Source organism: Nyctibius grandis, chromosome Z (genome assembly GCF_013368605.1).
Source record: "Nyctibius grandis isolate bNycGra1 chromosome Z, bNycGra1.pri, whole genome shotgun sequence".
Lineage (NCBI taxonomy): Eukaryota > Metazoa > Chordata > Aves > Nyctibiiformes > Nyctibiidae > Nyctibius > Nyctibius grandis.
Window position 1 is genome coordinate 33,302,599 of NC_090695.1, and position 24,624 is coordinate 33,327,222.

General features: G+C 36.9%; 1 protein-coding gene across 1 annotated transcript in view; it reads left to right on the forward strand.

Annotated features, from left to right (window-relative positions):
• Nucleotides 1–24,624, forward strand: part of LOC137676957 (lysine-specific demethylase 4C-like) — a 231,841-nt gene that overhangs the window by 130,537 nt on the left and 76,680 nt on the right. Inside the window, exons 11-12 of the mRNA XM_068424161.1 lie at nt 12,430–12,485; nt 15,615–15,723. Coding sequence (XP_068280262.1) covers nt 12,430–12,485; nt 15,615–15,723 — 165 coding nt within the window. The remainder of the gene's footprint in view (nt 1–12,429; nt 12,486–15,614; nt 15,724–24,624) is intronic.

Sequence of the window (24,624 nt, forward strand, 5' to 3'; positions counted from 1 at the left end):
GAAGTCAGGCAGAATAATGACTGGCATAATAAAGAACGCAACGTACTGTACCATGTGCAAGGAAGTGGTCATCTAGTAGCTATAGTACCTAAATGTAAGTACTTTTATTATTTAGAGGACGAAAGGATTTGGGACAGGAAAGAGAAAGAAGAGCAAGTAAGGAAATGCGTAAATGCACTTCAGTGACTCACTTCATAGTAAGCTAGCTGTTAATAAGGCTACTAAGGAAGCTGCACAACTTTTCACACATTATTCTAACCCTCCGTATCATTACAGAAATAGTTCAGCACCTAATCTGGTCAGTTGGCACTGATTTTTGAGAACAGATGCTACGTTGAGTAGCAAATGTTAAGCAGTTTAGCTGAATATCTTTCCTGTAGATGAGCTTTTTCATGCTTTATATTTTACTATTGATATTCAGACTTATGGTTTGTTTGTATTTTATGTTTAGAGTAGCCCATTATGTCAGTTGAAGGATTTTTTTTCTTTTTGTTTTTCCCAAGGCATCAGAAAAGTGGCACACAAATGCTTTCCTCATTCCAGCTCAGAAACTGCCCTATTTCACCCTACTGAAAATAATGATTTTGAACGATCTTTTTATAGTGGTGCCATTCTCACTGATACAGTGTCAGCATTTCCATTATAAACTCCTGGTTTTGGAGCCTGATAACTGCCAAAATTAACTCACTACATGTGAGTTAGTATACGGTGTCTTAATTTTCAGACTGGTTTTGCTACCAAGCTTTAAAAGCATTTGGGTATTGTTAATAAAAAGAAATTATTGGGCATGAAAATCTGGCTGTAGCAGGAAAGGTTAAAACCTTAAATGTTCTGTGTTCTCTTTTCGGAAAAGTAAGGCCTGATTTTTTTTTATTTTTATTTTTAAAAATCTGGATTTTCCCAAACCTTCTCTGCAGAAAGGTGACTTACTGGGAGAATTACTTATAAATGCTGATGGTAACCATGTGTGGACTCGGAAGTGGGGAGCATGCTATTTCTTTCTGGTTTTGGTATTAGTCTAGTAACAGGATATGCATTGCTTATAAAAAACAGTCTTTGACACAACATATTTTAACAGGTTTGTAAATACTCTTAAGTTTCCCTTATGCTGTCACAGAAACCGAATTGAAGACCATTAAACCTGGAAAATACCTTTTTAATCTAAGTGCCGTAACGCTCAGACCCAAAGTCCATTTTGACCTTAGATTCCCTTCGTTGCAGTTCACCGAGTCAACCTTTGCCACTGATATCCATGTGAAAGGGCTTGATAGCTTTGGGCACCTCCAGGTTCATTCTCATCTAACCAAGGAAGGGGATGTCAGTTCTCTGCAGGGTGAAGCAGTATTTCAATGAGATGCAGCTTTGAATCTGTCCCTGTTCGGAGCTGGTATTATACCAGAGGACCTCCACCAACCTCGTCCAATCTAAATTTGACCTCAAAGACTACGTCTGAACTCCAGGAGTACTGCTGCAAAATCATTGGGGGGGAAAAAAAAGGTGGAAATAGCCAGTAACAGGGTATCCTGCCCTTCACAGCTGGTGCTGGGCTGCTTTCTTGAAGTTACAAATTTTCATCTAAAGGTGTTCAGGTTTAAATCTAATATTCACTGTGACTTTCAACCATTGTCTTATAATAATGGGAATAATCCTACATATTATTTATCAGTAGAAATACCATCATTTCATCTGTGTGTTTGCTAAGAGTTTAACTTCAGTGTTATCCTCTGGAAGTGATTTTCATAGTCTCACCGTATTTTGCAGGAAGAATGATCAGTTTTCTATTTTGTACCTAATTTCAATACTTGTTTATTTATTTTTAAACCGTCTGATCTCAGTGCTTTTGAATTCTCTTCAAAGGGGAAGTTATCTGGAATCTTTCTTGTTCAGATGCTTGGGAACAGTTGCTTTTTCTGTTGTAAACATTTTCTAAAACTGAGTGACCAGTAACCACTATTGCAGGAAGTATTTCATATTCAGCGATGTAACAGTCTCCATTTCATACTTTATATGTGTTTTTTACTTCAGATATGCACATTCTAGTGAGAAAGGACACGCAGACCCCCTGCCAAGTGTGGGAGTTATTTTTACCCTAGTTACCTGTAATGAGTGTTTTGATTCTTATTTCAGTCTCAGCACCACCAGTTCCCATTCCTTCTCTGGCTGCAGAATTCTCTCCCTACTCCCATTCCCCATCTCACCTTTCTTCCCTGTCCTTTTCCAAGTCTTCTTATCCCAGCCAACTCTCTCCTGCTTTTTGCATTCTTGCAGATCACTATTCTCAATACTGCTGTGTCAATAATGCTCTATGCAAACGTATGGAGCATGGGGAGCAAACAAGAGGAGCTAGAGATGTGCGCATACCTGCAAGGCTATGATCTTATTGACATCACAGAGACATGGTGGGATGGCTCTGAAGACTGGAGCATTGGAATGGAGGGATACAGGCTTTTTAGGAAGGACAGGCAGGGGAGACGAGGAGGGGGTGTTGCGCTCTATGTCAATGATCAGTTTGAGTACATGGAGCTCTACCTGGGGATGGAGGAGGAGCTGATGGAGAGCTTATGGGTCAGGATTAAAGGGCGGACAGGGACAGGAGACATGCATGTGTGGCGGGGCAATCCCAAGCACAAATACAGGCTGGGCAGAGAATGGATTGAGAACAGCCCTGAGAAGTACTTGAGGATGTTGATTCATGAGAAGCTCACCATGAGCCGGCAATGTGCGCTTGCAGCCCAGAAGGCAAATCATATCCTGGGCTGCATCAAAAGCAGCGCGGCCAGCAGGTCGAGGGAGGTGATTCTCCCCCTCTACTCTGCTCTCCTGAGACCCCACCTGGAGTACTGCATTCAGCTCTGGGGCCCCCAACACAAGAAGGACATGGAGCTGTTGGAACGAGTCCAGAGGAGGGCCACGAAGATGATCAGAGGGCTGGAGCACCTCTCCTATGAAGACAGGCTGAGAGAGTTGGGGCTGTTCAACCTGGAGAAGAGAAGGCTCTGGGGAGACCTCATAGCAGCCTTCCAGTACCTCAGGGGGTGTACAGGAAAGCTGGAAGGGGACTTTTAACAAGGGCATGTAGTGATAGGATGAGGCGTAACGGTTTTAAACTGGAAGAGGGTAGATTTAGATTAGATATTGGGAAGAAACTTTTTCCTGTGAGGATGGTGAGACACTGGCATGGGTTGCCCAGAGAAGCTGTGGATGCGCCCTCCCTGGCAGTGTTTAAGGCCAGATTGGATGAGGCCTTGAGCAACCTGGTCTAGCAGAAAGGTATCTCTGCCTGTGGCAGTGGGCTTGGAACTAGATGATCTTTAAGGTCCCTTCCAACTGAAACCATTCTATGATTCTATGGACAGCACAACAAAAGACTACTCGCCCTGTATAGTGTTGCCTCAGGCTGGCATGACCTGGAAGCTGCAATTGCAAGGAAGTTTTCGGCCATCCCTGAATCAAGGGCAGGGCAGACTGAATATTTGTGGGATTAGGCTACTAAAATGTGGAAATTCAGTAGTTGATGATGTGTAAACTTTAAATTCCCAAAGGAGGATGTCTTGAACAGATTTGAATGCATCTGAAAGAGTAAAATGTTCATCCGTAGTAGAAGTGCAGCCACCTTCAATTTTCAAGAAGCTACTTTAAGCTTGCAGCCAAAGATGTCTCTGTATATTAAATATTAACCTGTGGTAGATTTCTCTTTCATTGAATTACTCAACCTCCTCAATCTGTGTGAACTCTGAGCATCTAAAAAATGCTAAAAGAATTTGTAATGGTTTATTCTGTTGGACAGAGTAAGATTTTTCTATAACATTTTCTAAAAAAAAAAAGCTGAAACGTTTTTCTCAAAGTTCCTCTTAATAGAAGTTGTGACATTGTTGAGGCAGATGATGCTGGAAGTGTGACAACATTTATATACAACAGAAGATTGTGAGTTATAATGGTAGCATCTAGTAACTGTGTTAAGAAACGGTGCTCCCAGACAGGAAAGTGAATCCTTTTACTAGACAACCATCAATTTGTCTGTAATTTGTTATTTTTAGGAATATTTTGTCTCTAAAAGAAAGGAAGTTTGTCTCTGAAAAGCTAATTTTAGTGTAATAGCTTGAAGAGGATACAGTAACGGCCTCTGAATTGAAATTAAGTAATCTCAAATGCTATTTTCTGAGTGAAAATTATTCCCCTGGTGTGGAAAGATTAAAATATTAATTAGTGGACCATTTCTGAAAATGACATTTTCAAACGTGTTAAGAGAAACACCAAGCCTTTTCTTTTTACACAAGGATAAAAATACACACAAATATAAATAAGCTGGGGAAATGAGATCGCTGAAAAGGCAGCAATGCCATATCCAAATGCACATCTGTGTTAATGCTATTAGGAAGTGTGACTTTGGGCATTACAAGCAACTGAGAGAGAAGGTGGTATCTATTTTCAGTGCAAATGTTCCTTTCTAAAAAACCCACCGGAGTGACTTGAATAAAACAAAATATATTTATGAGCCTTAGCCATACAATTTGTATCTATTTGACTTAGCTGTGGCAGAGTTCAAGATCAGATGTCTGTTTTAATTAGTTACAATTTTCTACGAACCAGCTACTTTTAAATAAGACTAGTAAGTCAGCATTATTGTGATACTGCTTTGTAGCAGTTGACTTTTAAAACTGAAAACAACTGTTATGACCTCTTATTAGAAATATTTGGAAGAAAACCTGTCATAACCACTTTTATTAGATTTTTGACACTAGTCAGAGTCAATAGACACACACGGAAAATAACTGATAAAAAAAAGTGAAAATACATTGTTACCTGGATATAGAGTCCTACTTAGTGCTGAAGAAATTATCAACACTTGCAATGCCTCAAACCACTAGCCAAAATGTATACTTGCTTGAAATGGTTCATTCTAGTATCACTGCTAAATAAAGCTGTGATAATAAAGTTATCACAATACCTTTTTAATAATAATGTAATAATAAAGTTCAGTGAATGCATTGTTTGTTTTTCAGAATTACAAACCTTACAAACACATGAAAATTTAAATATATATTATATATAATGTATATTACAGTGTATACTTAGCAGTGCCAATTAACAGGATTTTTCTAATAGCCATGTATCTTTTTCTAAAGCATTTTAAAATGTATTTTTTAAAGCTTTAAAATGGCAACTTACATAAAATAGGAAGGTTTTCCATAATAAATTAAACCAGAGTCTATTCTAGCCTGTTATCCTCTCTCTAGCACAGCCAGAAATGAATACCTGACGAAGAAGATAAGTCTTGGGCAAGCATTCCCTAATACTCTCTCAATATCTCCTACAATATGCAAATAAGAAACTGCCTTAGCCAAAGGCAGTATCTTTGCATTTGCTAAGTAAAAGGTAACCTTTGGATTTCTCTTTCATGAAATTATGCGTCTTCTTTTTCAAGTGTTGTAAAATTTTAACATCCACATCTTGCGTCATATATTCTGTGAAGAACATTTTTGTTTGTTTGTTTTGAATCTCCTGCTTTCTGTATTCCTTTGATAGCAACCACCTAGTTATTATATTGGGTTACTTAGTCAAGCCCTTTTCCAGGTCCCTCATGATTTTACTGGCATCTCTCAAACACCATACAGTCTTCTCTTTCCTGGCCTGACCAACCACAGCCTACATAGTTATCCCTTGTGCAGAAGCTGTTGCAGCTGATGTTAGCTGAATACAAGATTTTTTTTTTTTTTTTTTTTTTGATGGGGCCTGTAAAGTAAGGTTAATCAGAAATGAACAAAATCTTGATAAATTATTGAGATATTCTGGAAAATAGGATGTAATTAAATAGGGAGAAGTGCAAGATACGTAAGCTAGAATACAGACAAAGGAATGGGGAGCAATGATATCAGCCACTGCTGTAGAAGAGGTCCTGAAGATTATAGTGTTTGAGCTTAAGAAGCCACTGCGGTCCAAAGGTGAACACTGTGTGAACACATTTCCCTAGATGTGGGATGCAAGATGTATCAACTAAACATGCTTTGCCTCACGTCACTGAGGATTTGCTCTCGTTGCATTTCAGAGGGGAAAACATGGCTGCAGATGAAGACAGGAGGTGAAAAATTTGCCGTTATTTAACCTACTAAGGGGCTCTAGATGGAAAATGGCAAAAAGGAAAGGAACAATCTTTTTTTCATGTTTATGATGCATAAAGTAAAAAGAAAAAGGCTTAAGCTACAGCAGAGAATCTTCAGGTTAGCTGTTGTGAAAAATTTTGTAATGGCAGGGATGTCAAAGAGCTGGAAGAGATTGTTAGGTTGATTATGGAGACTACATTTTACACGTAAATTGTTGAAAATGTGTCCGACAAAATTCATTAGGAATAACATACGTTTTATTTTACCCTGTCTTCATCCACTGACATAAGTTATATATTTAATTTCACTGGATAAATGTAATTCTTTGGAGATGCCATTGTAATTCACGGGGTCTTAGAGGAAAGGAGAAACAGCAGTTTAACAAGAAAGGGGATCGTGTGGAGCATTTTCATAGTTGTCGATAAGAATAACCATTATATGACTTATATATATATCCCTCTGCTATGGCTTGACTGAACTCTTTTGCTTTGCTGTGTCAGACAGCTTTCTGTCTCATACAGAATGCTATTGCTGATGAAGTAAATATGCAAATATTGGAGTGTGAAAACTGCTTTTTATAAGCATTACAGTCAATATGTCTTTAAATTTTGGCAGTGTGAAAAATACTCAAAGACAACCAAATGCATTAATTTTGAAATATAAATGAGTGTGAACAGGCTTGTTTTTTGTGTGGTATTTATCCATGCAACAATAATTAATATGCAGCTATGCTTGAGTAGTGGCATATCATTCCAAAAAAGGTCATCTGTCTTTTGGTTACATGTACCAAAGAAAGCATGGTTAATTCACATTGACTTAAGGCTTTTGCTGTGGTTTCTAGCAGTGGTTGAAACAGAGAAATGAAAAATAAACCAGATTAGGAATGCTGGTTGCAAAATTCAGTTTCATTGTAAGCAAGGGGAAGTGTTTAGACCAGAAACTGTGGCTATGATCTGTATTGTTATAAAAAAAAAGCATTGTTTCCACTGAAAAGGTAAAAGATGAAGTGAACATTAGTGTGCTAAAGCTTGCGAATTATATGGACATGTCTTACTTTATACAGATTTTATGGGAGATTTTTAAGCAGATGAGCAGTTTAAAACGGTCTTAGATTTAATTTAGATAAGTGTAAAATAATATGCTTAAGAAATTATTATATAATGCAAGTGCAAATGACAAAATTACTTGTTTAAAGGATTTGCAAAGTAATAGTGAATCAGAGATTGGATATGTTCTAAGATGCTCTAAAATGAAGTCCGTTCCTATCCTGATTTTTACACGCAGGCTGACAGCAGATGCACATGGGTGCACAAACACTCTGTCTTTCTGTGTGAGAACATGGGTAATAATTGCTAAGGTACATGTGATTTCACTGCCACCAATGGCAGGTATACCTGTATTAGGAGTATTAGTCTTTCTAAATATTGGATCCCTTGTGTTTTCATTACTTAAAATGTGTTGAAACTGGAGGTAAAGTAATAGCCACGTCACATGACTATAGGACAATATATTGCAATGCAGGCATGATTTACAAAATGGATTTAATGGGCTTTAAACCTGTGGTCCTTCCCACCCAGGTTTGCTATGAACACTGGTGAAATTTTCTAGTTCTTATGGGCCTAAGTTGTTATAGCCTGTACCCAGAAGACAGTGAACAATTGCTACCCATCACCACTGTCTACTCCCCAAAGATTTGTATAGATTTTTTTGGAAAAAAGATTAAATTTTGTTCCTATAGGTCCTGTATAAGAGAAATCTTTTTCTAGCTGGAAATGAGAATATTTACAGCCACTTTCTCTTTTCTCTGGGCTGCCTTCCCCCTCCCCCCTGCTTTTTTGCTTCCTCTTTTTAAAATTTCTTTTTCTTTTTTTTAACCAAGTGTGAAAGCTCTGCAAGTTGGTAAGTAAGGCTTATGACTTCTGTCTCTTGCAGTGTCTAATTCACAATTCTTTTTTTTTTACAGAGGTTAAGAGACAGTAAACCTTCAGAAGAAGTTTATTAGCAACATCTTATATAAAGTCTCTTCCTGTGCTGTTGTAGTTGAATTTATTTGTGGAATTTATTTTGGGCCTTTGCCTCTCTCCCTAGTTATGTTAAGTTACGCAGAAGAAGATCAGATTAAGGTTTTCCTTAAAAAGTAAGAAATACCTATTAGAAGCAGAAAAAGTTCATCATTATTCAAGTAATGAATTTCAAAGTAAGCTGGTATAAGAACATCAAAGCTCATAAAATAGGGGCAAAACCACTGTTATTTTGCAAAACAGAGAAGCAGTCAGTTAAAGGATCTTTATCACAGAATCACAGAATCACAGAATGTTAGGGATTGGAAGGGACCTCGAAAGATCATCTAGTCCAATCCCCCTGCCGGGGCAGGATTGCCTAGACCATATCACACAGGAACGCGTCCAGGCGGGTTTTGAATGTCTCCAGAGAAGGAGACTCCACAACCTCTCTGGGCAGCCTGTTCCAGTGTTCAGTCACCCTCACCGTAAAGAAGTTTTTCCTCATATTTAAGTGGAACCTCCTGTGTTCCAGCTTGCACCCATTGCCCCTTGTCCTGTCAAGGGATGTCACTGAGAAGAGCCTGGCTCCATCCTCTTGACACTTGCCCTTTACATATTTATAAACATTAATGAGGTCACCTCTCAGTCTCCTCTTCTCCAAGCTAAAGAGACCCAGCTCCCTCAGCCTCTTCTCATAAGGGAGATGTTCCACCCCCTTAATCATCTTCGTGGCTCTGCGCTGGACTCTCTCTAGCAGTTCCCTGTCCTTCTTGAACTGAGGGGCCCAGAACTGGACACAATATTCCATATGCGGCCTCACCAGGGCAGAGTAGAGGGGGAGGAGAACCTCTCTTGACCTGCTAACCACACCCCTTCTAATACACCCCAGGATGCCATTGGCCGCCTTGGCCACAAGGCCACACTGCTGGCTCATGGTCATCCTGTTGTCCACTAGGACCCCCAGGTCCCTTTCCCCTACGTTGGTCTCCAACAGGTCTGCCCCCAACTTGTACTGGTACAAAATATGGCAAATATGAAGAAAGTGCTTCAATTTAAAAAAAAAAATCATGAGAGACCCACAGTTGGGGGATCTACTGAACTTTTAAATTTGAAAGTTGAGAATGAAGCTTTCCCCCCACAAAGATTTCTGTTGATTCAGACTCATGCTGTCTTCCACAGTCTGCAGATGTTACTCTACCTCTACATTATAAGTGTCACACTACTGCAGAACTGCAAAAGAATTGGGGATTAGATTGTCAAGGCATTCTGCGTGGCCCCTTTTTTAGGAGATCATGGTATTTCCCTCTTCCTAAACAGCTGTTCCATTTTAAGTGTTATTTTCTATGCTGCTTGGCTCATTTATTTTGTTACTCTCATGTGGTCATGGAGATGTGTGCCCATCTCTTTTTACTGTTTTTATCTTGCACCTCCAACTGTCATATATAAAACTAACAGGCTGGACCCATTCTGTTGGTCAGTATCTCACTATGATGATCGCCAAGCTCTGTTTATAAAGATAAACAACACTCATAGCAGAAAAGATGACCCATTCACTCAGGGTGTCGAAATCAGAGGAAGCGCTGAAGAAGTAGATCTTTCCTCTGCTGATTTGTAAGCAAGATTCTAAGGTGAATCAGATTGAAGAGGGTGCAGTGCTTTAAGATTACTCTGTGGTTGTCCTCAGGATTCCCAGGTAGGTTTAAAGATCTGTAGACTGTTTCACGCTGTGGTTTTCACATATACATGCTTGCCTTTGAGAGCTTAATTAGAAGCAATTTCCCATGACTGTAGTGGTACTTCACTGGAAACAGTGCACTGTGCCCATTAACTGTTTAACGGAATTTTTGTTGTATTATTTCAGAATAATTTCAGCATGGTGAATTAATGTGTACAAAGCTTTAATAATGTGATTACTTAGCTTCTAGTTTAGGAAAGTCTTTCCTCATGCCTAAGTAGTTCAGTAAATTTTCCAACTGTGTCATGTTCTTTTGAAACCAAAATATATTCAGGATAAGAAAGACAGTAATGGTTCTTCATATAGCTTGAGAATATACCTGTGTAGATGACAGCACCTCGTTATCCTAATGACATAGAAAGAAGGGCGGCAGACAGAAGGAGAATGTGAAGATGATTTTAATCACCTTGAAGAGTAGTTAAGGGAATTTAATAGCTTGATAAAAAGCTTGGTAAAAAATATACCACGAGGTTAGGATATCATAAGAATCTACAAATATTTGGAAGATAATTACATACAGGAAAGAAAGGATTGGTTATGTGCAGTGGTTGAACAGCACTGCAAAGGGTAGTGATTTGAAACTAAAATAGGAGGTGGTACATTAAACTGAATTTGGCATGTGAATCTAGAATGGCATGAAGTTTGTTGACTTGGTCTCTCTTTGACAGAGAAATGGAAAACTACATAGTATTAAATTCTGGTTCCTGCACTTTTGCTCCACCTTCAAGAGTGTGGGCATTTGGGAGAGAAAGAGAAGAAATAACCTTCCGTCCCTGTCTCCTTCCCTCCCTCCTTCCTTGCCTTCTTACCTCCCTTTTTCCATGCCTCCATCCCTTCCTCCTTCCTGTGTTCTCCCTTCCACTTGTTCTCTCCACTGCCCCTCCACCCCACTGAGATTCTGTCTTGTGTTGGGCTTGATATTAGAGCAGGTTTCCTAAGATGCGGCAAGAGAACCTCACAGAGATGCAGCCAATCGAATACAAACATTGATTCTGAAAGAAAGAGTTTTACTTATTCTCCAACAGCCAAATGGAGAAATCCTGTGCAATGATGTCCTTCCCCATCTGAGCTGTATCCTCTAAGAAGATATCAAAAGTTACGAACAGTACAAACTGAAGCTCATAGTCAGTGCTGCAATAGCAGCCTCCTTATGTTCCATTTTTCTTCTTTATATGCTGAAACTACCTGTTCCTGCTCAATCCCCTTTGAATACCTGAAGGAATTTATATTCTGAGCCTTTGGGTTTCCTGATTTAATAGTCAGTGTTTACTAATGCAGAGGGCACTGTGATCTGGAACATGTTAGGTCCCATCCCAGGGCTCTTGTGTGTAATGAACCTCAATTTTCTTCTTCACAACTCTACCATAATATTAAGTAGCTAAAAGGGTACTCTGTGAGAGGATGGGTTACCTGTTCTCCATGGTTTTGGTAGGTAGGGCAAAAAGTTATGTGCTTAAATTTCAAAGAAGATTCATTTGTCACGAGGAAGTATTTTTTAAGTTAAAAAAGGTCTTTCTCATAGGAAATGTAATAAAGCGTCCAATTAGATTTCTGACAGACATTGATAATCTTCGTTATTGGAGGTTTTAAGATGAGATCAGACTGGAGTATTATGTAGCAGTTCTTTGTTTTTTTCTGTCTTTGTTTGTTTGTTTTTACCCCTGCAAGGGCAACTTAAATTTAGAGCTTCAGGAGACAAGCTCTCTTTCTGAGTGTATATATACAGTCCCAGGATATCTTAACTTCATTTTGTGCATTCGATTCTCTGTAGAGACCAGAAAAATTGAGACAGGAAGAAAAATAACTAACATTGGAAACACTTTCTCATCTGTTTCTGTGAAGGAACAAAGGAAAAAAGAAAAAGAAAGGGAAAAGATAGATTCAGAAAAGGAGGAGACTGAAGGCAGAGAGAAGGGTTGGAAAGCAGAAAAGCCTGTGGGTCTGTTCAAAGGCACAGTTTTAAGCAAAGGTAGGAAAAGCTGTGTTTGTTTGGCATATTGTCTGGAAACCACTGAAATATGCCTTAATGAGTGCCCTGAAAGCAGATGGAGTTGTACTGAAGATCAAGTCAGTGAAGGTGTACTGCAGCAAAGGGAACTTTTGCAAAAAGCATAACCTGCCCCATATTCTGTAGGTTTATAAATTTGAGAACTATCAGGAACAAGCAGGTTTTCAAAGTATTTGAGTTGGATCAATGGCTTGTAAGTCAGTTTCTGAGTAAATTCTATTAAACTAGTTCTGTGTCATTTTGCTTTGTTTTACCTTAGTAAGCTGCATGGCAATTCCAGCCTTTCTATGGCATACTGATTAAAATTCCTTTTTATTTGGATCACTTTCAAAGTGATTCTGTCGCTTTGTTTAAGAGTAATACTTAAAATGTATTTTTCTTTAGCTCTTTTGAGTTGTTTCTCTTCTCGTTATTGTATTCTGGTATTTTTCCTGTAAGGAAATGCAATGCTTATAAGTGACAGGTTGTAACCCAGTAATTAATTACATTAGCAATTTACATATTCTTAAGATCAGCTGAATAAAACTGGTTTGTAACCAGCCAATAAAGCTCACTGTTTTTCTACACTATTCTTATTTTTAGGAATGTTGTCTCTGCAATTTGAGAGGTGGTGCATTAAAGCAAACTACTGGCAAGAAGTAAGTAATATATATAGTTCAAGATTGTATGTATTTGTTTTAAACTTTATTCCCAATCCATTCCCATGTACAAAGCATTTTTAAACCTAATTACTTGACAGTGTGCCTTTAAGCTGAATCATCGCAGAATTAAAATTATTCCTATTGAAATGTGCTATTGGCATTTTGTGAAATAGATAGATGCTAAAATGTATATTTGTTTTAGTATTTGCACACACTTACTTGTTCCAAATTGTATTCTGCTGGCCTTTGTGTAAAGAAAGCAAATGAGAGCTCATTTGTCATTGTTTGCATGGGCAAGTCTTACCAAACAGCAAAGTGTATTTTCTTCTTTGGTACTGGAAATTTGTGATTACAAGTTAATACAGTACCTTTGAACTTATAGAAACAATATTTTTAATTAATTAATTTGAATAATATTAAAATTATTTTAGATTTTGAAAATTTTTTTTAAATAGACTTCTATCATACACTGTGAAAAATAATATTGTTGCTGCCATCACGGTGTTAACAGCATCAGTATTTTTCTCTGTATTGGGATGACAGAACACTATAGCAAGTAACCCTAACAGATATTAAGCTGCAACATTTTGCATTTTACTTTTTCAAGCCCAATAGTGGAACAGTCTTTATGAATTTTGAATCTTCTCATAAATAATTAAATTATTTTAGTAACTTAGCAATGTCATGTAGATGTCTGTTTTTAATCCTTTGGAATGCAGTGGTAAGAGATGATCTAGCTGCAACATTCTTTTCCACTTACCAGGCAAGGATTTATTTATCAGTGATTTGCAATTGGTTACATGACCCTTGTAAATTATCCAGTTAGGAGAAGGTTTTATGTGAAACTTATAGGCCAGATCTTACCTTCAGAAAGCATTAATATTGTGACCGCTTTAATGGAGGTTTTGACCAGCACATGAAAATACTTAGCTGATTTTTAGTTCTGTTTGAAACTCCCCTAAATTTGCTACTTGCTTTTCTTACTGAAAAAAAAAATTACAAAAGTATTATCTCAGTAGAATTTATCATGCCCTTTTGATATTTGCGGCAGATAGATTGCATGTTGCATCTTTGAAAATACGTACTTCTTTTTTGTAGATCGATTAAAGGTTTTAGAAATGTTTCATAAGTTTTATTCATGGAAAAAATCCACAGAGGTTTGCGGAAAAGTGACTTTCTCTGCATAACTATACCTAAAGTCTTTGGTTTTGCATTATATCCCTCGGTAGGTTTCTGCTACAGATTTATGAAATGAGAGTTCTTTAAAAGTAGTTCAAGACTTGTTTTCCTGTTTCCATAACACCTTACAGGTGGTACACATTACTGAGTGTTTCATCTATCTTTCAGTATTAGCTACCATTCCAAACTTTTGAGAGTTTTTGGAATTTTTTCCAATTATGTCTTTTTTCTCCAACAAGCGTAAAATCCATCATGTTCATTCTCTTCCCTGCTTCTTTCCCTCTCGCATACTGATTAGAGATGTAGGATGAGCCTTCCTTAGATTTAAAAGCTAATGAATCACACATGGTGGGGAGGATAACAATTTGCCATATAGGAGAGCTGAGATTCCTTCTTTTCACAGAACATGGTAATTGTTTCGAGTCCTGTTAGGCTGAGAGATGTCAGAGTATAAAGGTTTGAGTGAAGATTTATTGAAGATGCCTTTTATTTATAACATGTCTGTCCCATAAAGTTTAGATGGTAAGACAATGTAGTTCTGCAAATGGGCAAGCAGCAATGAAAAGAAAAAGTGTGCTATTAAAAGTTAAAAAGAAGTCTCAAAGCAAGACTTTTTTTTCTGTAAGGTAGAACATAAACAAAACTGTCACCATGATAAGATGATAGATCTACAAGCTTTATCTGCTTTCATTTGGGCTTAACTGTATAACTTGCTAATTGATATGTCATCTTTACATACAGCTCTTCACACTTTTGCCAATTCAACTTAAATGTCACGTGACAGCAGTTTGTTTAGTCCCTATATATCATATTATACTTTTCCAGATATTTTTGTCAAAGATGTGTTATTGAAATACCACCACTCTAGTGCAGGGAAGAGAAATTATTTATATTCTGCTGCATCACCCTCTCTTTTTTAGCTCCAGCCCGCATTCTTGCTAATCTGCTAAGAGGCTCATGTAGTGTATGTCTCTGGAGATCCACAAAAAGTGGAGTGAGGCAAGCATTCAGGGTTTACACAAAAGAGCAAATGGGGTAATAAGACAAGGTGTGCAATGAATGACTGAGAATATGGCAAATATGAGTCAAGGAATGGAAATGTTTCCCTTTCTTCAGATTTACTAGTTGTCTGCCTCAAAGAAGATTTTAGAAGTAGTCTCAGAAGGCTACTCTTGATTAATAAAAATGTCATTAGCTTCTCTTCATGTAATATGCTCTTCAAATATTAATTTCAGACTTTTTTAGTTTCATTTAGCCTTTCTTATTTAGAGATTTATGTATTGAACAAGCATTTGCAGGATATAGCGGTGCTTTCCGATGAGTATAGGAAATACATAGCATTATCTTGACACATCTGACACGTTTCCTGAAGTTGCACTGAATTCCTACATATATCATTGGTCCTAGGCACTTGACAGGTGCTTTCACTGCTAAAGTTCATGTTGGGCATTACAGGGCTAGCCTGATCAGTTTGCTGCTTCTATGCTTTTATGTCTGTAAAGAGAAGGTCTTGATAGTATACTTCGTTTTACGCTTCAGTAGATGTATGACTGATTGTGATCATGTGTGTTGCCTAAGAATATTGCTCAGGTCTGAGTAATGCTAATCCAAAATACTGTAGGTGATAAATTACGCATGAATCAAACAGCACACACTTTACATACACATCTGGATAGCACAACTACAAAACCTTTGCACTTAATAAATTGAACATGAAAGACGCTTAAAAAAATGTTGCAATAAAACCCCAGTCTGAAATTATATTTGCAGAAAGTGGTAGTGTTGTAAGGTTTGTTAAATGTGTTTCAAAGCAGCTTAGGAAATCCTAATAAGGAAGTATCAAGATGGTTGCCTTTTATAAAAAACCACAGCAAGTAACAAAACATCTTAAACTCTTGTATTTCTATGGGTTTTTTGGTGGTATCCTTGACTTGCCACTTTTCACAGGTGGGCACATATAATATGTGCAATTGCCGTCCCAGAAGTCAGATTTGGTAATGTCACAGAACGTACACCGATAGACACTAGCAGAATACCTTTGCAAAGATTAAAATTGGTGAGTAGTATATTCATATATGCTTCATATATTCTTTGCTATTAAGGTGTTCTAATATTTGAAATGTATTAAAAATCTGAGTTGTCATGCTTGTTGACAGGTACAGAGCAGTAAACTATGTTTAAGGCAAGTAATAAATAACCAAGGTTTTATCAAGATGGACTTTTTGACATATAATGGCCATTCATTAACACTGCTAACAGCTTTTGGTATTTTATTAGAAGAAGTTCAAACTTACCCTTCCCCGAAAGAATAATGAACTTGCCCAGTGTCAACTATGAAAATTTCAGTTTTGGAACTGTATTGGTGGTAAAAGTGTTGAAACCCATACCGGGAATATCAGACAGTACATGTTTGTGAGGTCTTTTTACTATGTATTTTTACCTCAAGGAACTATTTGTGAAGGGAAAAGGATGCATGATCTGTTTGTTACGTGGTATCTCTACCATCTGGGTGTTGAAAAATGTGCACAAAACAGATCACACATTATATTGGATGAAAAAAACCCTGTTTCCGGAGGAATTTCAAAAGCTAGTGGAAAACATAAATAAAAGTGCATCAGCCACTAACAGTTGCACCCTGTGTTACATCTAAAATAACAGTGTCATTCAAGAAGGTTGATGTACACAAGCAGAAGATATGCATACGTGTGATATAAGAGTATTTTCCTTGATGTGTTACATGAGAATTACTTTGTCAGTGTGTGTGTCACTGTAATGTCATATGATAGAAAGTGATTAGCTCCAGTTTTCTGGATCTGCCCCACACTATTTCCACAGTGGTTCTTGGTCTGCCTGACCTTATACTTGCTCATTTTGAACTATTAATCTTTTAATTACATTTTTATTTCATTCATTATTTTTTGTGTTTTATAGCTGTATTTCTAAATGTGGAGATGCGAGTTTGAGTGGTTTAAATTGATAGTCTGTCCTTCAAATGGTAATCCATTCTGATTTTTTGTTCAAAATTTTTAAATTTTGTTTTTCACATGTCCTTTTAAAAAAATGTAAAATATAGACTCTTTAGAAATGTATAACTTATTATAAAGCATGTTCTTCCTAATCTGAAAATAAAACGAGTAGAAGCACTGAGAATTAATTTAATATGTTCAGTCTTATTTTTTGAGGATCTTAAACAGTCACAGACATGTGTCTGGTTGAAAATTGTTAATTCAGGGGTTGAAAACACAGAAATGTTTAAATTACCAGATGTTGAAATTCATTCCCTGGGCTGTCCATGACGTGAACTGTATAAGAGTAATAGGAGCCTTTTGGAGAAGGCTTGAAATAATTTTAAATTATTGATTATGAAGGTAGGGAGACAAAATTTGTGAAGTTCCATGATTTACAATTCCTAGGTCATTTCTGCTGAATATGAAGCAATTATGTTAGTTATTTATAACTGAGGGATTTTTTTCCTATTCTTTCCTTCAGCTGATAGAAGATTGCTTATAGCCCTTAGTGCTTTTTAAGTTCTTGAAGCCTCTTTCAATATAAAATGACACTGAAGCACTACAGATTGTATTAAGCTATATATACCCTTTTGGTCTCCTGAGAGTCCCTGAATGTTTAGAAATATAGTACTTCCTTTTCTTAACACTGCTTTCTAAAGTAAAAGAGTTTATATATTTGAGCGGAATGAATATTGTGATGAAGGAACTCAGCTGAACAGAATAGAATGAGAGGCAGGGTACTTTATAACAGCCACAAATATAGTATTGCTGCAAGTAGTGGACAGTCTTACTGTGAGGGAAGGAAGCACTATAATCCTGGTTTGGCTCATTAAACCTGACTTTTGCAAGACTTAGATTCTGACATTGAATTTATAATGAAATAGCTAGGTTTGTACTAATTCAAGGGAAGTAGGCAGTTTGACCATTTCAAAAGCCTCTGTAATGATTTAATGTCAATAGACCAATAAAATGCTGCTGCTTGGGTAAAGGAGCACAGAAAAATCTGCTCTAAAACCACCTGCAGTTTGTCTGCCTTTAAATTTTGGCTTGTGTTGCAAATAAGTTGCTGTATCTGATGGTTTTACTCTGCTCTGTTTCACAGCTAAACTAAGTCTCCTGGATAACATTGTAGTATTCTGTATTTTTTAGAAAAATATTTTCAAAAAATAGATATTACATGGAATTGCATGGATACTTCGTATTTTCTCTAAAGCCGTGTGTATTAGATACTTCCTGTAAATTTTTTGTCTTGTTTCCTGGAACATGAGGTTCCTACTTCTCTAAAGAGGTTGCTGTCAATAACCTTGTATAGATGCCACATTATTCTCAAATCAAATATGATCCTTACGTTAGTCTTCACTTTCTGACTGTTGATGCTAGAATATAACAGTTATGCTCTCATACTCACTGACATTGGGTTCCTTGCCTTGGGGGAACCCCAGGAATTATATCCAAATTAATTCTGTTTCTTTCTCTAGGAATTCCTGTCCGTTCTTCCCCCCACTTGGCCCCCTTCCATTCTTATCTTTCATTCCTCTCTGTTATCGTATACTCTGTACTTTGGAGCAGGCAGCTGATACCATCTGTCTTACAGTTAGGTTCTGTAAAAGCATACTGAGTGATTCAGACTTCGACGTTAGCTCTGTGAATCTGTGAGCAATTGGTTTGGGCCAGTCTTCCCCTTTGAAATTGTAGGGATCGCCAATACTGCTCTTCAGCAGCCAGTTCCTGCTTCATAGCTAGCCTGTTTGTTAGATTAAGGGTATCTTTGTTCATCAGTCTCCACGATTCAAAGCCAGAGAGCGTTCATGGTATAAGCAAAGGGAGGTTTTGTACATTTTTTATTGATATTGAGCCTTCATAAGCAATAATTTTTTTAAAAATACATTTGTGGGCCTATCTTTGTAATGCTCTTTATGTTGAAGGATGGGATATCTAGTAAATGTGGGCTGTCCTACTCTGCCATCTCTCCTTTATAATATTTGGAATTTGTTTTGTTGAATTTTTTTAAATGAGCAGAAAACAATGCAAAACAAATACAAAAGGATAGATTACATTCTAGCATGCAGCCAAACCAGAACTAGATCCTACAGTGTAGGCACAAATAGTTCTAGGTGTTTTAAACATTTGTCTTTCTGTGCCCGTCTTCCCCTTCCTTGCCCCCCTCCTTCTTTCCTCCTGCCCTCCCTTTATGTCTCTCTCTCTGGAGACAGGAAACCCAAATAAACAGAACATCTGCTGTTTCCGAGATGTGTAGAGGCTGAGCTGACATTTTCTTTAATGTGGCATGTACAAAGGATTATCAAAGGAAATAAAAAGTCAATGTTTTATTTTTGACAAATTAAATAACATATGTGCAAACATGAACATATTGGTAGGGTTTTTTTATTGCTTAGCTAGTATGTATACTGATTGCTGTTAAATAGTTTTAATTCACTAGACATTTTGGGTTTGAATCAGTGTTTCCTATCAATCTTTCAATTATTAAATATTCAGTATATACTTATTTTTTCCAGAATAAAAGTCAATATTTATGTTATGCTTACAGTAGCTCATAGCTTTAAAATTGTTTTATGCAATTGTTTCATGTTTGCAACTTGGTAGGTTTTTATAGAATGCCATAATGTTTTCATATTTCCATAGCTTTTTTCAGTGGGTTATGGGCCATGTTCCATTGTTGCTGAAAATTTACATGACACAATGAAATGTTCATTAAAAATTAATTCTCTTGAAAATTATTCCTTAATGCTAGTGAACGAAAACAGTCTAAATAAAAACTAACAGAAAATGTCGGGCTTTGTCTTTCATAGGGGAGTGTGAAAGAAAAGAGCATGATACATTCTGTGTTGAAATAAAACAAATTGTATCATCACTTTTATTTTAGGTGTGTACACCCATCATATTGATGGACTCTAGCTGACTTTTCATGTGAAAGCAAAAGGCCTCCCAGGCAGCCTCAGTGTAGAGAGCATCCCACAAAGACTATATAACCTGTAGTTTCTCCACTTTACATCTCTGTGACTATACCTTTTCTCTTTTTTTGAAGCTTGTGTGAATGGGAAAATGAGATTGTCCTGGTCTTTTTTGGTCAGAGAGTCAGACTCTCTTCCTTTATTTTAGATTCAGCCTGGATAGTCACATCCATCAGACACTTTGAGTTCCAATAGCCATGTGGAATGACAATTTGTGATTATCAAGCTTAGAAACAAATACCTTGAGTTCAGATGTTTATGTACAGGTTCTAAAATGGCTGGAGGGATATACCTTACCATGTCACACGTTTTAAAACAGTATTTTACGTAAGCTACAGTATGATAGATGCTTTGCAGACACCTAGTTCAGATGGTCTCTGTTCCACTGGTCTCCAAGTTTAACAGCAAACATATGAGCAAGTGTGAAAAGACAGGGAATACACAAATGCCAACTTAAATACTGTTTAATCACAGTGAAAATGTTAGGAGCAGGTAACAGGGAGGCAAAGTTGGTGAGAAGTTATGGTATGGAGGGGGACCATGTGAAATTTGTCTAAACATATATGCAGAGTTTCATCTGGTGACAATTTGGAACAAGTGTGTGATTTGGAGGAAAGTTTATGCCATGAACTAGTGTGGTGGCAGCTTCCATCCCAACACAGTTTAACAGAATCTAACAGTTTGCTGAAAGCAGATAAAGCTTAGGTTTCTAGCTGAGTTTTGCTTTATTTATTTATTTTATTTTATTTTGCCTTGTTCCATTTGTCGTTAAGTCTCCAAGAGAAGCTTGGATGTAAAACTTCTGCTTTTGAAAACCTGTTTTCCTTGACTATTTATATGTATGAGGCTTTGGGTTGTAGAAAACAGAATGTGGATTCCTGCATCTGTCAAAGTCAATGATAAAACTTGATTTTACTTTGGGAAGGGAAAAGCTTTTCCCCAAGTGCCTAGATAGTCTCTGCTTTCAAAAGAGTGTTAATTACTCAGCTCTAATTATAAATATGAATTATAGCTGTTTGAAAAAGTCTCTGGAGATGAAAAAAATCAGACTGACCTCTCAACTTTATAAGAAAGAATAAATACTCTCTTGTCTTTAATTCTATTTTAATAAAACATAGGACTTAAAAAGAGAATTAAATAAAAACATTTACTCTTATATGGCCAAGGAATCCAAGCCAACAGGAATATTGAGCCTAGTGTCGTTTACCCTTGTCAGACATGTGGCTCATAATGAGCACTAGACTTTGTAGATGAGAATGTTTAAATGTTTCATCTGTTACAAAAGAAACGTTTAAATAGAATCATTAGCATCTGATCCTAAACCTATATATTTAAGATGTCAACTCTAAAATCATGTTTTGAATAGAATACATATCAACTCAATAGCAAAATACACTATCTGCTTTTGATATTTTTGGTGTTTTAAAATGCTTGTGTATTGAATTGTCTTTGTCCTTACAGGCAGTCACTGCAATGCTGTGCTGAAACATGCACATAATATGCCTTTGTTTCTTTATCTGTAGCATTTCCTATTATTTTTACATTTGAAATCCTATTTCTCCAACAAAATAGAGGTAGAAAATGAGTTTTGGAATAGCTGAAGTTGCCCTGAAGCTTTTGATGACCTCAAATTTGTATTTGACAAGTGAACCGAGTATGAGCACAAGTGTACTATGAAAATAACAAAATCTTATTTTGAAAAGAAATGTACACTGTGATGAAGACTGATCTACCAGCCTTTCAGTATCTGGCTGAAGCCACGAAGTTCTTTTTAGAAGCCTATACACTTTAAAATTTGCACCTGAAGGCAAATAATAGTGAGCTTGAATGCCAAAGACTATAGGTTTGAAAGGTACATCGATCCTGAAAATACAGAGGTTTCTCTGTGGTATGCCACTGAAGAATGGAATCAAAGCAAAAATGTTTATAAGCTTTTAAAAGAACGAGCAAATATTCTCCTGCCTGTTATTCTATTTTAATGATGTATGAAACCTAAAAAAGGATTAAAGACATTTGAGGACTCTTCTCATCTTCTGTGTTCTAATTTGTAATGAAATTCAGTTGTTAAACTACAGTGGGGTAGTAGCACTATTGCAGCTGTATTTGTGAAAGAGTAAAGAAACACTTGCAGTGATGTATACCAGTGTTGCTATGCATTTCTGGTAATACAAAGAGGTATTGGTTACTTTTCAAAGTTTCCAAAAATATTGCTGGAAGGACAATTGAGGAGAATCATTATACCGTACATAAATTTGTGCATTAACTAACTCATTGCACACATTCACAGGCAATGGGAGCAAAACAGACAGAAGTCTTGAGACTGATTTAAAAATATTTCCAAATTGTTTTAAAACTGTTAATGAAATAGCTTTAAATAGCACACTTTTTTGATTTAAAAAAATGTTAAACTAAAAACTATGCAATAATTGATTACTGTAATATATAATTCATTAAAAATGTAGTGACTCATTGTAAGCATGTACAAAATACAATTTAGTGTACATGCTTTAGTCACAATGTTCACAGATTTTTAATAAGTGTGCTAGAAGAATATACCCTGCTGGCTGTATAGTACTTACTGTCAGAATAATTTGCTACAATGAGTACATCCTATTGCAAACTGTCAAATTTGTATCTTGCAGCAGTACCATACTGTAAAGTCTTATGAAAAATACTGAAAATGTTAAATATGCATGACTATAAAAAAAGTCTAAAAACATGGACATGTTTGCAAGAATGAAAGCAGAGTTAACTAGAAAGTAGTGTTAACTAGTCCTCTGAATTTCTTTTTACTTGCAAACAGAGAGGACTTCATGTGCAAGAAAATTTCCTATAAAAATCCTTTGAAATTTTTAAAGTTTTGAATGCTTAGTAGTCCATAATAAGATGTGTAGATCTGATAGGTCCGTGTTTTGAAGTTCATCTCTGTCTATACAATGTGTATTTGTGTGTAGGTGAGATCATATATGTGGGTTTTTTTGTGTCCACACACAAATGGACAGTAATGCAACAAGCATATGAGAAAGGTAATTCATAAGTTAAACAGGTAGATGTCCAGAGGTGAATGTCATTGAAGAGCTAAATTAAATACTGAGTTGTTAATTGAATAATAAGGTTGAGAGTGAAGAATCATTTCATTTCACAGATAATATTCTACATTGTCAAGCATGGAATAACTCTCTGAGCTCTAATAGTTTGATGACAGCGAAGTAACAACTGAATAACATGAGGATCACAAGTTATCTAAATGCTTTTGCTTTGCAGCAGTAAAAAAAAATATTTTTATAACATTCTAAATTTAAAAAAAATATAAAACTGATGAGTTTGTTTACTTTTATTTTGGCTTACGTTTATTTAAATCTCCTGATAAAGCTTTCAGAAGTGCTTACATGCTTTAAAGATCAGAGTCCGTTTTCAAATATGATTTGAGTATTTGGGGACAATAATGATTTTATCCAAAAGAGCAAAAAGTGGGAGAAAGAAAACTGACACCAGGATTGTAGCTGTAAGAAAAGAGATTGCAGACAGCATAATCCAGGGAAGCTTATCTCTGATCACCACATGCACAAGATACAGAGGCAGTTCTATTGTTTTTGATGTTGCTTGTGTTGTTTTTATAGTGATTGAATACACATCAAACCAAGGTATTTTTAAATATAAATTTAAAAGAGAAAAAACGTCTTCCATAATCTTTTATCATTTCTGTGTCCAGGGTAAGCTGTTTTAAACTAGAGCATCAATGCAATTATTACCAGTTTGATTTATGAGATCATAAAGATGTATTGTTTAATCTTCTAGAAATGTGCCTTTTTACTATGCATAAGTCTTAACTTTTTACTATCTGTAAGTCTTACCTTTTTATTATGTGCAAGTCTTAGGCAGTTTTAAATAAATTTTGCTGTGCTATTGACTGTATGAAGATTACATACATTTTAAAAAACCAACACTCCTCACCAGCATCAGTAGGTGCTTAGGTATCACTCCATTATACTTTTATTCCTTTAAAGTCCCGACTGTTTTCTGTCCTCTAGAATCATAGAATGCTTTGGGTTGGAAGGGACCTTTAAAGATCATCTAGTCCAACCCCCCTGCCACAGTCAGGGACATCTTTCAATAGATGAGGTTCCTCAAAGCCCTGTCCAACCTGGCCTTGAACACTTCCAGTGATGGGGCATCCACAGCTTCTCTGGGCAACCCGTTTCAGTGTCACACCATGCTCAACGTAAAAAATTTCTTTCTTGTATGCAATCTAAATCTACCCTCTTTCAGTTTAAAACACTCCTTGTCCTGTCACTACAGGCCTGGTAAAAAGTCTTTTCCTGTCTCTCTTATAAGCCCCCTTTAAGTATTGAAAGGCTGCAAAAAGGTCTCCCTGGAGCCTTCTCTTCTCCAGGCTGAACAAACTCAAGTCTCTCAGCCTTTCTTTATAGGAGAGTCATTCCATCCCTCTGCTCATTTTTGTCTTGGACTTGCTGTAACAGGTCCATATCTTTCTTGTGCTGGGGACCCCAGAGCTGGATGCAGTACTCCAGGTGGGAGTACTCTCATGAGTGCGGAGTAGAGGAGCAGAATCCCCTCCCTTAACCCGCTGGCCACACTACTTTTTATGCAGCCCAGGATATGATTGGCTTTCTGAGCTGCAAGCGCACATTACAGTCTCATGGCCAGTTTTTCATCCAACAGTACCCCCAAGCCTTTCTCCACAGGGATGTTCTCAATTGGTTCATCACCCAGTCTGTGTTGATATTTGGGATTGTCCTAACCCATGTGCAGGACCTTGCACTTGGCCCTGTTGAACTTCATGAGGTTCATATGGGCCCACTTCTTCAGCCTGTCGAGATCTCTCTGGATGGCATCCCTTCTCTTTAGTGTATCAGCTGCACCACTCAGCTTGGTGTCGTCTGAAAACCTGTTGAGCGTCCACTCAGTGCCACTCTCTCTGTCATTGACTGAGGTATTAAATAGTACTGGTCCCAG